The 14,417-nt window shown below is 43.2% G+C and overlaps 1 protein-coding gene across 12 annotated transcripts in view; it reads right to left on the bottom strand.

Annotated features, from left to right (window-relative positions):
* KIF21A (kinesin family member 21A) overlaps window positions 1–14,417 on the bottom strand; it is a 177,671-nt gene that overhangs the window by 48,354 nt on the left and 114,900 nt on the right. For 8 of the 12 annotated variants that reach the window (XM_074942441.1, XM_074942439.1, XM_074942438.1 and 5 more), the window contains 5 exons: window positions 11,617–11,770; window positions 10,921–11,118; window positions 10,126–10,227; window positions 1,112–1,277; window positions 459–479 (listed from right to left, as the gene is read on the bottom strand). In XM_074942441.1, coding sequence (XP_074798542.1) covers window positions 459–479; window positions 1,112–1,277; window positions 10,126–10,227; window positions 10,921–11,118; window positions 11,617–11,770 — 641 coding nt within the window. The remainder of the gene's footprint in view (window positions 1–458; window positions 480–1,111; window positions 1,278–10,125; window positions 10,228–10,920; window positions 11,119–11,616; window positions 11,771–14,417) is intronic. The other 4 variants (XM_074942440.1, XM_074942433.1, XM_074942437.1 and 1 more) reach the window with 1 other exon arrangement.

The raw sequence follows: 14,417 nt of genomic DNA on the forward strand, positions 1-14,417 counted from the left end.
CATTATACACGTTCTGTAAAGCATTTAAGTTTGAAGATAATTATCTGCAAAAGGTTAAAAATTAATTGCATGTTAAGAGTTATTTTTAATGTCAAATACAAATGTTATTTGTCACAGCTACAGCAATAATAAAATGTGATGAAATACCCTACTGAGATATATATATATAAAAAAACATACTGTAGGCTCTTTAACAAGTAAATTAGGAACAAGTTTTATCTACAACTGTATTTGCTGCACTCACTTCTTAATGTGGGCTTGAGTACTTACGAGTGTTTTTAAGTGGTGTCACTAAAGGAAAGAATGTTTTTTAAGCTTGTGTGGTAATGAGTATGTATATGAAATAGTACATGCAAACTGTTCACACGCTCACAAATTCTAGGATGCACCAGTTAGTGTACATGAACAATTAGTAACTCATGCAGCTGTACAGTACACAGGAAGCTAAACATACTTACCCAGTGGTATGCTATCTAGGTCTGTGTAAATAACAGCAACAAGGAAACAAAAAGCAACACTCCAATCAAAACAGATCCATTACAAAAAATCCCACATTAAACTATATTATTCATAGTTTCACCTAAGAGAAAGCAGAATAGATGCTGTAGCAGACATTTAGCACCTCCTTCAAAAAGTACAAATATATGAAGAGAGAAGGGGGACAAATATTTAGAATTTAATGTTTAGAAGTTTAAATAATACCAAATTGTCAATATTAATTTTTGTAGAAACAATAGGCAGTACATTTTGAGTTAAAAAAATTGTGGCGATCAAAACTTCCTTATTTCCTGCACTTCCCTGTTGCATGGACATTACAGTTAGGGTGATCAGACAGCAAATGTGAAAAATCGGGACACCATGGGGCGAGGGGGGGGGAGAGATAAAGTTGCCTATATAACATAAAGCCCTTAATATCAGGACGTCTGGTCACCCCAATTACACTTTCAAAATGGTTTGCATGCACGTCAAGTGTGGAGTATATTTTTAAATGTAAGATGTTAAAATACAGCATCTATTCAGAAAAGTAATGACCTAAAATATCTAGTACATCATGCATGAAAAGCAAACCTGACATGCAGTGTACTACCCCTTTATAACACGCCTAAATTACCTTGCAAAGCATGACCCAGCAAAGCATCAAGTTCGGGATTTAATTCTGCCTTCTCTTTCAGCATATGAAATAGCAGCTGATTTTGAGTAGAACTTGTAATTTCTGTTTGCTTAAGGCGTCCTTCAAGAACTTTAATTTGAGCCTCCTTCTGAGCTGCTTGGAGACCCTATAAGAAAAATGACAAGTACTTTAAAAACATTCTGAGAAGTCGTCAGTAAATGAGAAATCTTACATGTTGTTTTGATTTCTGCAATTTAATGGTCAATTTGAATCTGCTGCATCTCCTCATATTTTCAATGGATTAAAAGGTAACTAGTGGCCAAACTTTTTTGGGCATCCTCTGTCTGCTTTTCTGTTTCACCTTCTTTCCTCAGGGTTAAACTTTCCAGCATGCACGCGCGCAGGTAGGTGCCCAATTTAGTCATAAGCCAAATGTATAAATTGGGTTCATCCCCAGGCAGACAGGATTTTTGCACCGAATGAAGTACAAGCAAAGTGCATGCAAACTTGGGCTTTAATTTTTCCATAACGCAGTCCTCTTATCTATTGCCTGTTATGTTACCTATAAAACAAAAAACAAAACTATAAACTTCCAGGATCATTACATGAACATTCAGTTTTCTCTGGAAAGCTCTCAGAACCTAACCTACACAAGAATCCATTTTAGGATCAATTCCACAGATGTGTTGACTTGTGAGGCTTATTTAGTTTGAGAAAGTATTGCCCAAAATGGAAAACTTACAGCAAACGTTTTCCAAATGGAGGAAACTAAATAGTTAAAAGGTGCATCAATAAAACATCTTCTTGAGTGTATTTTTCAAGGACAAGAGGAACTACATAGATACATTTGACAGCCTGCCGTGAAGTAGGTTGCAGGAAAGAATTATAAAACTACAAGCAGATACATCAGGAAATCCAGTTCCCCAAATTTTAAAAGTTTTCAGGCCACTCTTTCAATTCTGTTTCCCCAAGAGGATGCTGGTAAACCTTTACCTCTTTGTAATGAATACTTTTTTAAAAAAATTAATCAACAGGTTCTGCCATAACCGGCCTTTGTGTGACAAGGGAAATAACTAACTAACAAAACAAAAAGAAAACAAGCAAGGGAGCAAGTATGCAAAAACTTTGGCTCTGCTGTATGTTAATCATCTAACAGGAGGAGGAGCAAAGGGCCTCACACAATTTTGGCCTTTTTATAATTATAAAAAGAGGAAGTTAACCACCTTGTGCAGTAATGATGGTTCTTTGAGACGTGTCCCCCTACGGGTGCTCCTCTGTAGGTGTATGTGCACCCCTGTGCCTCTAATCAGAGCTTTTTGGTAGCAGTGTCCGTGGAGTCTGCACATGAGCTCTCCCTCCCTCGTGGTCTGCCTCAAGGCTATGTAGCACTGTGTGGATGAACTCTCCCCCTTCAGTTCCTTCTCTGCTGCAGAGCCCTATGGAGAACTCTGAAGTAGAGGGGAGGAGAGCAGGTTGTGGCGCATCTGTAGGGACACACATCTCGAAGAATCATCGTTACTGCACAAGGTGAGTAACTTCCTCTTCTCCTTTGAGTCGTGTCCTTATGGGTGCTCCACTGTAGGTGACTCCTGACCAGTACGCACCACAGAAGGCTAGGACTCTGGAGTGGAGTCTGTTACTACAGAGAGTACTGTGGAGTCGAAGATCATGTTGGAGGCCGAATCTCCAGTGATTGCATAATGTTCTCCAAAAGTGTGGGAAGAGGCCCAAGTTGCTCGTCTACAGAATGCTGAGATAGGGATATCTTTAAGGCATGTGACCAAGGTAGAGATTGTCCAGAGTCCATACGCACACCATGAGGTCAGAGGCAGCAGGTTGTGCCCTTGATAACAGTGATTAATGTAACCAGAGACCCATTTGGATAGACTTTAAGCAGATATCACAGAGCCTTTGGATCTTTCTGTGAGTGAAAGGAAGAGCTTAGGGGATTTCCTGAAGTCCTTAGTCCTGTCCAAATAGAATGCTAGTGTTCTTCTAACATCTAGCATATACAGAATCGTCCCCCTGTTCTCACAATGTGGTTTTGGGGAAAAAAAAGCAGGGAGATGGATCTGTTGATTCACATGGAAAGTGCAGAGAAAGTAGGGAGCAACTTGGGATATGTCCTTAGAGTTACTTTATCTTTAAAAAAGACCATGAATGGTGGGTGTGCCATCAAGGCCACTATTTCTCCTATATGTGTAGCTGAGGTGATGGCAATTAGAAACGCTGTCTTCATGGATAGGTGTAAGAGAGAGCAGATTCCCATGGACTCAAAGGGAGGTCTAATCAAAGCCCTGAGAACTAGGTTAAGATTCTAGGCTCGGGAGCAGGGAAGAGATTCCCAATGCCCTTAAGGAATCTATGCATCAGAGGGTGAGCGAACACCGAGTATCTGTCTACCTGGCGGGGGACAGCAGTTTTTGCCACTAGATGTACCTTAAGGGAGCTGAGTAAGAGTTTTGACATCTTGAGGTCTAAAATGCAGTGTAAAATCAGAGGGAGGGAAGAGGAGGTTGGGGCTATGTGTTTAGAATGACAAACTTGGAATAATTTCCATTTTGTAGGTAAATATGTCGAGTGGTCAACTTATGGCTGTGAAGCAACACATCTTTCAGCTTGTCAGAGCATTCTGCCACTAAGCCTTAGAACTAAGAAAGAGCCAAGACTGGAGGTGGAGGACCCGCAGGTGGGGGTGAAGGATCAGCCCATTGTTTTGAGAGAGCAGGTGAGGAATGGGCTGAAGAGGAACTGGAGAACATATTGCCATCTGTGTCAGGTAAGGGAACCAGACTTGTGCTGGTCAGGAGGGGCAATCAGAATAATTCTTGCTTTGTCTCGCTGAATTTTCAACAGGACCTTGGATAGAAGAGGAAACTGGGAAAAGGCACACAAGAGGTCCCCGTCCCATGGGAGGATAAGAGTGTCTCCCAGTGAATGTTTCCCCAGGCTGGCCCTGGAGCAGTAATGAGGACATTTCTTGTTCCAGTAAGTAGCGAAAAAATCCTTAGTCAGGGTTCCCCAAAGGGTGAATGTATCTCAGAGCACCTCTGAGTTCAGTTCCCATTTGTGGTTGTGAAAAAAATTCCAACAGACTCTCGGCTGTCACCTTTTGTATCCCTGGTAGATAGACAGCTGAGATGAGCACATCATGATGGATGCACCAACTCCAAAGTTTGAGTGCTTCTGTGCAGAGGGAGGGAGATCTGGCCACCCCCTTGGCAATTTATGTAAAATATATGTGTCATATTGTCCATCATGACCTTTGTGTGCACGTTCTTGATGAAAGGCAAAAAGTGTGCACAGGTGTTCCTGACAGCCTTTAGCTCCCAAAGAGTGATATGGTGGGTCACTTCTGTGGAAGGCCATTTGCCATGAACCTTGTGGTGGTGTAGGTGAGCTCCCTAGCCTATTAAGAGAGGCATCCGTCCCAGGGTGGTGAGTCTGTGTAGCGGGAGGAATGCTCTCGCTTGGACTGCATCGATGTTGGCACTGATAAACTCCAGTCACTGTACTGGTGTTAGTGCACCATTACAATGGAGAGAACCTGGGAGAATACCCTGGGTGAAGCAGTCAGTACGGATAATGGTCCTGCCCAAAGGTAAACTGTAGGAATCTCCTGTACAATGGTTGTACCGAGATCTGGAAGTAGACATCGTGTAGGTCAAGGGCCAGAAATCAATCTCCTTGCTCTAGACCTGGAATAATGGCTGCTAGCGTGATCACCTTGAACCTCTACTCCTTCTCGTATTTGTTTAATGCCCTTAGATCTAGACTGGGCCTCCAACCTCCCTTCACCTTGGTGATCAGGAAATAAATGGAGTAAAACCCGTTGCTCCTGAGTTGCACTGGGACTGGTTCTATGGTCTCTAGATATAACAAATGATCTATTTCCTGACGAAGTAGGTTCTTGTTAGAAGGGTCCCTGCATTGGGATGGGGAAGGAGGGTTGGAATGGGGGAGGAACATGAATTAAATGGTGTAACCCTTTGAAATAATCTCCAGGACCCATCTTTCAGAGATGATATTCTCCCAACTGCCGTGAAAGAGGGTCAGGTGACTTCTGAAGGGGCATGACAGGTGTGCAAATGGCAGCCAATGTTGCAAGGTATAATTATTCGGGGCCTCAACCAACCCATCAAAAGTGCTTAGAGGCAGTTTGAGAGGTCGTGGATTGGGGTGCGGACTGCTTCTACTTTTGAGCGCTGGTCCTCTTACACTGCAGCTTGTAAAAGCGCTGAGATGGTGGTATTGAGGAGGTTGTGACCTGTGCTGTGGCTAAGAGGTATATCTTCTCTTCTGTCCCACAGCGTAGATTCCTAGGGAGTATAATGTGGCCCGGGAATCCTTCAAGGTGTGGAGAGAAGAATCTGTCTTCTCTGCGAAGAGTCTGGGCCCTTCTGCAGCTCTTTGGGCAACCCAGAAAGGTGTAGCCAAGAAGCCCGCCTCATTACCACTGTCATGGAGACTGGGCGGGTCCCTGTATCTGCTATGTCCAGTGCTCTCTCTAGCACCGGTCTGGCTATTAACTGACCGTCTCTGAGAATGGCCTGAAACTGCTCCTTTTGTGCCTCCAGTAAATGTTCCAGAAATGCATTGCGTTTCCCATAATTTGTAAAATTATATTTGGCCATGACAGTTTGGTAATTCATGACTCTAAACTGTAATGTTTCAGACAAATACGCTGTCCTCCCAAGCCCAATCGTATGGGGTCGACTGGGCATGATGTTGCTTGCTTCATCCATTAACCACATCCACTATAATGGAGTTGGCTGCAGATGTTGAAACAGGAAGTCTGCCTCTTTGGGAGACATGTAGGGTTTTTTGTTTTTTTTTTTTTGCTCTCTTGCTGGTTGGTGTGATGGAGGCTGGTGTCTGCCAGATGACTTTGGTCGGATCTAGAATCACCTCATCAACTGGGAGGGCAATTCTGGATGAGGAGGAGATGTGCAGAATATCCACCAACTTGTGATGTGTATCTGCCACCTCCTTTAGGGGAATCTGCAGCTCATCTGCCACCTTCTTGGTAAGATCCATGAAGTTCTTAAAATCATCCCCTAGTAATGAGGTGGGGGGAGGCATTACAGCCTCATGTGACAGAGATGAGGAGAAGTTTGCTGGATGGGTAGCTTCCCCTTTGAGCCCTTCTTCCTGTTCTGATAAACCTTCCTCCTCCCCTGGCTCATGGGCTCTGGACAGCCAGGCTGCAGGAGACCATATGGTGGACTCTCGCTGAGAGACACTGGACGGCCGCAATGTGTGGGATGTGTACGTTGCCCAAGGATCGCCATACAGACATGGGAGGGGGAGGGCATATGTGGTGGGGTTACCTCAGGGGGCTTGTACCATGATCATAGGTTGGCTCAATGGAATTGAAGAGGATGCTTGTATTGTGATGGTGGGCCACAATGAGGGGCCAGGGAAATGACCTCCTCCTGGCCACTGTCAGACTCGTCACTGGATAAGGGCAGTGCTGACTGGAGTATAGGTGGTACACAGCCCATGCCGAGAGTGATTCCAAAGTATTGGGGATTGGTGATCCCCAACCATCAGGTCTCCAGGGTACCGGAGCTCATGTGTACTGTGGGCTCACTTGGTACCACCGAGGAGTGTCCGTGGTACTTTGTCGTACCGATGGTTGAAAAAGTGCAGAACACTCCCTAGATGAGTGATTTGATGCACCCGGTACCAAAAGTTTTCTTGGTGCTGTTCTTTTAGAGATGGTACAGTAATTATCTTTCCCTGGATATCGGGGTCACAGATCTCCAGAGTACCAGAGCTCATGTGGTGCCGTAGGCTCACTTGGTACTGCTGAGGAGTGTCCGTGTTATGTTGTCAGTACCAATGGTTAAGAAGGTGCAGATCATTCCCTAGACTGAAGTTTTCTTGCACCTGGTACCAAAGTTTTCTCTGTGCTGCTCTTTTAGAGACAGTATGGTAATTGTCTCTCTCCATAGAGGGCCGTACTATTGCCTCAGAGCCTGAGCCCGCGGCTTCTTTAGGCGGTGCAGCCGAGTTCATAGCAGAGGCCCCCTTCCGGGTACCAGACTTCAGAGTTAACAATGCTGTCAGTACCGAGGTGGCCACACTGGGGAACCCCTTTGGCTGGCCAACAATTCGCCTGCCAAAAAACAGGTGGCAGAACTGGGGAATGTTTTCTGGTGCCATGGTACCAAGGTGGCAGCACTGGGGAACCCTTCTGGCTGAACAATGACTCAGCGCCCTTTTTACAGGGGGCCTATGCTGGTTTTTTTCACTACTCTATTCCCTTTGAACTTAAAGGCTCCAGAGATGATCCGGGGTCAGTACCGGAATCCCCTGGAGACTGAAGTGCCTTCTCCATAAGGAGAAGTTTTCACTTCAGCTCCCAGTTCCTACCGTTTTAGCTGTGGGAGGGGAAGCACTTCTGTGGGACTCTCCCAAGCACCAGACACAGTGAGAGTGTCTGGCCATTACAAGAATCAACTCCTTGCAGCAGAGGCACCTCTTGGAGCCAGGAGAGCCGGGCATACCACTGGGCTGGGGACTATCATCTTCTAGCAGTGAGGAATGCAGAAGAAAGGTCTTCTTTCCTCCTCCTCCTCTTTTTTTAACTGAAAAAACTTAGATTCTTCTAAACGCCCGGTGGGGTGGGGGGAGGGTAGAAATTCCCAGAGACTGGGCAGGAAACAAACTAAATTCTTTTTCCCTTTCTTTTTCTTTTTTCTCCTTTAATCCCAATGGAGTAAAGAAAGGAAACACTATTAAGGAGAACAAAATAAACAAAAGCAACTACTACTTATGCTAATGACACAGATAAGGAAGGGACAACTGCTTGCTCCGTTCAAGGCCAAAGACGGTTGAGAAAGAACTGAGGGCGGGGGTATGACCTGTTCCCCCCGGGGGGCCACCTGGAACTGGGGTACCACTGAGTCCTCTGACCCACCAGCCAGGGCTCCCTCTCACACTGTGCTGCTGTGACAAGCTGCAATGCCCTCCAACCTGCACTTTCACCAGCATTCACACAGGTAGGGACACACCCAGGTGTAGTTACACCCAGGCTTTCTAACCACCAGCTTCCTATCCTACAACCCCAGAGCAGTACCGTCCTGCCCTGGTCAAATCGGGACAGTGCATAGGTTTAATACCCAGTCCACATCTCCCTCAATGTGAAGAGGGCAATGCACACTTGTGGTAACCAAGCAGAGATTTTCCCCAAGCACTCCAGTCAAAGCTCACTGGTTTGGATTAAAACATAAAATAAGTTTATTAACCAGAAAAGATAGATTTTTAAATGATTGTAAGTGATAGCAAATAGATGAAAGCAGATTACCTAGTAAATAAACAAAACGTAAACTAAGTCTAAGATACTAGAAAGATAGGATATGAACTAGCCAAATCCTCACCCTGGCTGATGATACAGGCAGGCTGCAGATTCTTATGGGACAAGCTGCACTTGCTTTACAGCTTGGATTCCCCAGGTCTTTCATACACAGGCTAGAAATCCCTTTAGACTGGGTCTAGCTCTTCCCTCAGTTCAGTATTTATTCCTCGAGCGTTTCCAGGTGTCTTCTTGTTTGGAGAGTCAAGAACCACAGGTGATGTCACTCCCTGCCTTATATAGCTTTAGCATATGGCAGGAATCCTTTGTTTCAAAACTTGGTGCCCAGACCGGTTTGTAGAAAAATACTGACATCCCAATACTGAGTCCAGAGACATGTGGTCTGGTCACATGACCTTGTAGAGTTTCAGCAGCCATTGCTTACAGGCTGGCCAAAATGCCCACAGGAAGGTTAAGCTATGCCACAGTCCATTGCCTTTGCTAATGGGCCATCAGCCCCATCTGGCTTCTTCATTGTTGTACCTGAAAAGTTGGCTGTGGGTGTTTTCCAGAATAAGCCCATTTCTGCTAGTCAATAGTCATAACTTCAGATACAAAAATGATACATGCATACAAATAGGATAATCATATTCAGCAAATCATAACTTTTCCAATGACACCTCACACGATCTGTCTTGCATAAAATACACCATAATAAGATCACTGTGAAGAATATGGGGTGCAGCGTGACAGGGGGTTTGCTTGCGCAGTGCTGGATAGCCTCGAGGCAGACCATGAGGGAGGGAGAGCGTATGTGCGGGATCAATGGACACTGCTACCAAAAATCTCCCATTAGAGGTGCAGGGGCACACGTACACCAACAGTGGAGCACCAATAGGGACACTACTCAAAGAAGAAGTAGTAGATATCAATTGATATTTGATGTTCTAGATACACCTCTGATATGTAAGAGGGGAAGCAGATATACCTGTAGCTATTAAATATAGGTTATAAAATACCAAATATGCAGTGACCTCACTCACTTTGAAGTCATTATTCACTGGATTCCAGACATTAAGAAAAAAAGTCATCTTGCTATGTTCAAAACCCCAAGTCTTATCAAATGTGTATGTTATATGGACGGAAAATAGCCAGAGAGCAATAAGTAACTCCAGTTTTGTTATTTAAAAAAGCTAAGTTACAGTTCTAAGAAATAGTTGCTTAAAGTTAGGATCCTTAAAACTGCTCTCGTTTTCAGAAGTTCTGAGCACCCAGCACCATCCTTTGAAGTCACTGAGAGCTGCAGGGTGCTCAGTTGTTTTGAAAATCAGCACACTTATTTAAGAGTCTTAAGGAGTTAGGAGCTTAGCCATAGACACCGATTTTTGAAAAAAATGTCCTGGATAGGTCTTAGTAGTGTGTTTCCTAATTGTCTTATTTCTTTAAAGTGACTGATGATAACACTTGGTTTTTTTGCGTGAGGCAGGAGGCAGAGAATAAACTACAGCTCTTTTCCCTGGAAACAATTTGTGATATGGCAGCATAGTTGAATATGCAGAATTTCATAATTTGGCAGTATTTTTTGCACACTTCATCCTGAAATATGCTTTTTATGTTTTAATCAAAGCGTTATAGATCCAGCATGCAAATACCTGTAAAGTACAATTCAAAAGGCTTCACCAGAAAGCACACTATATTTTACTCCCTGTGTTACCTTATTAATGCCCATTGTGAGGAAGTGATCAAGAAGATATCGTGCTTCTGTTAGCGTGCAGGCATTAATCACTGCAGACAAATCCATGGTCTCTCCTTCTTCCTACATGCACAACAGTAAAAAGTCAGGGAATTTACATCCTATTCATATGACACAAGTGCTGCTATTTTAAGATATGAATTATATTAACTCTAAAGATTCAGGATGGGTTTTCAAAAACAATGATAGTCAATGAGATATGTTCTTTTAACCTAATTAACGAGAGACTGCTGAATTGGAATTAATTTGCAAACTGGATACAATTAATTTAGGCTTGAATAGAGACTGGGAGTGGATGGGTCATTACACAAAGTAAAACTATTTCTCCATGTTTATGTACTCATGTATAAGACAATAATCAAGTACAACTTAAAGAGTGTCTTCTGAATGTGAAATAGATTGTCCTGTAACAGCCAGCTGTGGAAGGAGGATTTAAATTTGTGAGCTTTTGTCACAAGAACCACAGTATTTAATGTCAGCAGAATGGAACATATCAGCTTTGGCATTTAAAAGGCCCTGCAATGTTACCTTAAATTATATAATCAAAGGTAATACTTATATCTGAAAACCCCACTGTACAAACACTACCTATATCAACTATCCCCTCAACATATTTTAACTTAACAACATAATGAGTAGGTTGCATAATGCATGAAATACCAAGGCAAAATTCACCATAGAATAAAACACTCTCAAGGCTAATGCAATTTCCTAGTTGTACATGTTACTATTACTAAACCTTAGCACTTGACTTACCTTTGCTTCCTCCATCTGCATAATGTTTGCTTGGCAGTCAGAAATACTATCATTGATGTAATCTATATTTGCAGTTAGTGACTCCATCTCCTCATTGATGTTATGGACATTTTTGTCTGCTTCTCCACCATCATCCTTGATGACTTTCTCCCTTTTTTTCAAAAGCTTCTCTCTTCTTTTTGTAAGTTCTTCACGTTGCTATTTTCCAAGAGAAATTTTAAATAAAAAGACTGCATATTTAAGTCAAATATAATTTTTATTATTTATTTTTGTTCTTTTCTGGTTACATGGTAACCACAGTGTACATTTTTGCAGTGGGAGAGGAATAATGGAGGATGTGAATGTATTTGACTACACGTGCATAAGGTGTTTTTAGATCCTGACACCTACAGCATATTTGTTTTGTTTCTTATCTCAGTAAAGTTTGATGGTTCTGGGTTCTACGCTAGGATTCAAACACTTCTGGCAATAAATCACTTTATACACTTGTGCCTACAAGGTGTTAAGCACCTCTGACCTATGGCCTAGACCAAGGCTTACTCAAGTCAGAGGGAGCCTTTCCATTGACTTCGATGGGCTTTGAATCACCTTGGCAGGTCCTATATGAACAAGCAATCTACTGATAAAAGAAAGTGGATCTGCTTTCTGCTATTTTAATACAATAGCATGTAAGATATTGCATAATAAATACCCTACCTTAAGTAGTCTATTCATATCTGTTTCCATATTGGAAATGGTCATTCTCTGCATAATGATGTCAGTCACTTTGCGTTCAAGTAATTGCCACTTCATCCTGGCTGCCTTTGAGGAATAAACTCTGACAGTTGTTCCTTTTCTTTGGTATTTCTTCCTATGGTTAATTCAGAGAGCCACATTACTGAATGTAACTACACGGTCCTGTTTAGATTCTGAAACTGCAAATTATCAATGCAAAATTATTATTAAATTTAAAGACAACATGACTTTTTTTTTTTTTTGCAGACCTTGACTCCACATCCACCTCCTTGTAATCAGTCCTCTGCAGATGTACCTCTTCGGCACTTCAAAACATATGTCAAATCCTGTAGCATTTCAAAGGAAGCATCATGGAAATTCAAGCAATGGTTTATAAGGAACTTTGTCATCTGAGGACCAGTTTCAATTAAATAAGCAAGTCTGCTTCAGAGTACAAATCCCAGACCATCAGTAAGTGTAACTACTCTGAAACCAGTAAGTGTAACTGTATTTGTATTTTTTGTTTTCCTGAGATGTTATTTGTTCTTAAGAATAAGATGGGTAACTGGACCACTGATGACATTTTGTTGAGTATGGCAACTGAATTTTAAAAAATTTAGATTTTTAAGTATGACTTGTCCTGAAATGGCATTTTGTACTGTTCTACCCTATATAACAATATGCCAGGCTCAATCCTGCTCCTGGTAAAGTTAATGGGCATAGGACCATTTTATGGGAATAGGAAGTGACATCAGACCGTAAAATAGAAGCCATTACAATATCTATCTAGAGAGGAATGTCTGCTATAAATTGTAAAATTGTAAAATAAGTAAGCATGTTTAGTCTTTACTAGGGCTGTCAATTAATCACAGTTAACTCACATGATTAACTCAAAAAAAAATTAATTGCGATTAATTGCCCTTATAACAATAGAATACAAATTGAAATTTATTAAATATTTTTGAATGTTTTTCTACATTTTCAATATTGATTTCAGTTACAACACAGAATACAAATTGCACAGTTCTCACTTTATATTACTTTTTACTACAAATATATACACTGTAAAAATGATAAACAAAAGAAATAGTATTTTTCAGTTCCCCTCATACAAGTACTGAAGTGCAATCTCTTTATCATGAAAGCGTAACTTACAAATGCAGATTTTTTTTGCTTACATATCTGCACTCAAAAACATAACAGTGTAAAACTTTAGAGCAGGGGAGGGCAAACTACGGCCCGCGGGCTGGATCCGGCCCGTCAGGGCTTTCAATCCGGCCCATGGGATTTCCAGCAGGCAGACTCCCTGCCTGCCCTGGCCCTGTGCCACTCCCGGAAGTGGCCGGCACCATGTCCCCGGAAAGGGATGGGAGGGATGGGGGAAGAGGACTCCGTGCACTGCCCTCTGCAGCTCCCATCGGCCGGGAATGGGGAACTGCAGCCAATGGGAGATTCGGGGGTGGTACCCGCAGGTGAGGTCAGCACACCCCCCACCCCCAGGAGACACTGCCAGACATGCTGGCCACTTCCAGGAGTGGCGTGGAGCCAGGGCACCCCGAACCCCACCTGCATCCTCCACCCCGCACCCCAACCCTCAGCCCTGAGCCTCCTGTTACATGCCTCCTGCACCCTAATCCCCTGCCCTGAGCCCCCCCACACACTCCACACCCCTCCTGTGCCCCAACCCTGAGCCCCATGCTGCACCCTGCACCCCTCCTGCACCCCAACCCATGCCCTGAGTCCCCTGCCACACCCCACACCCCTCCTGCATCCCAAGCCCCTGCCCTGAGCCCCTTCCTGCACACCACACCCCCTCCCACACCCCGCACTCCCTCTTGCACCCCAACCCCCTGCCCTACATTCATGGCCCTGCATACAATTTCTCCACCCAGATGTGGCCCTCGGGCCAAAAAGTTTGCCCACCCTTGCTTTAGAGACTACAGGTCCACTCAATCCAACTTCTTATTCTGCCAATCACTAAGACAAACAAGTTTGTTTACATTGATGGGAGACACTGATACCTGCTTCTTATTTACAATGTCACCTGAAAGTGAGAACAGGCGTTCACATGGCACTTTCGTAGCTGGCGTTGCAAGTTATTTACATGCCAGATATGCTAACATTTGTATGCCCCTTCATGCTTTAGCCACCATTCCAGAGGATATGCTTCCATGCTGATGATGCTCGTTAAAAAATAATGTGTCAATCAAATTTGTGACTATACTCCTTTGGGGGAGAATTATATGTTTCCTGCTCTGTTTTACCTGCATTCTGCATACATTTAATATTATAGCAGTCTCGGATGATTACCCAGCACATGTTCGTTTTAAGAACACTTTCACAGCAGATTAGACAAAACGCAAAGAAGGTACCGATGAGAGGTTTCTAAAATAGCTACAGCACTCGACCCAAGGTCTAAGAATCTGAAGTGCCATCCAAACTCAGAGAGACGAGGTGTTGAGCATGCTTTTAGAAGTCTTAAAAGAGCAACACTCTGATGTGGAAACTACAGAACCCAAACCACCAAAAAAGAAAATCAATCTTCTGCTGGTGGCAACGGACTCAGATGATGAAAATGAACAGGCGCTGGACCGTTATCAAGCAGAACCCATCATCAGCATGGACGCATGTCCTCTGGAATGGTAGTTGAGGCATGAAGGGACATGAATTTTTAGTGCATTTGGCACATAAATATCTTGCAACGCCAGCTACAACAGTGCCATGCAAACGAACGCCTGTTCTCACTTTCAAGTGACATTGTAAACAAGAAGCAGGCAGCATTA

The sequence above is a fragment of the Natator depressus genome, chromosome 1, assembly GCF_965152275.1.
Source record: "Natator depressus isolate rNatDep1 chromosome 1, rNatDep2.hap1, whole genome shotgun sequence".
Classification (NCBI taxonomy): Eukaryota; Metazoa; Chordata; order Testudines; family Cheloniidae; genus Natator; species Natator depressus.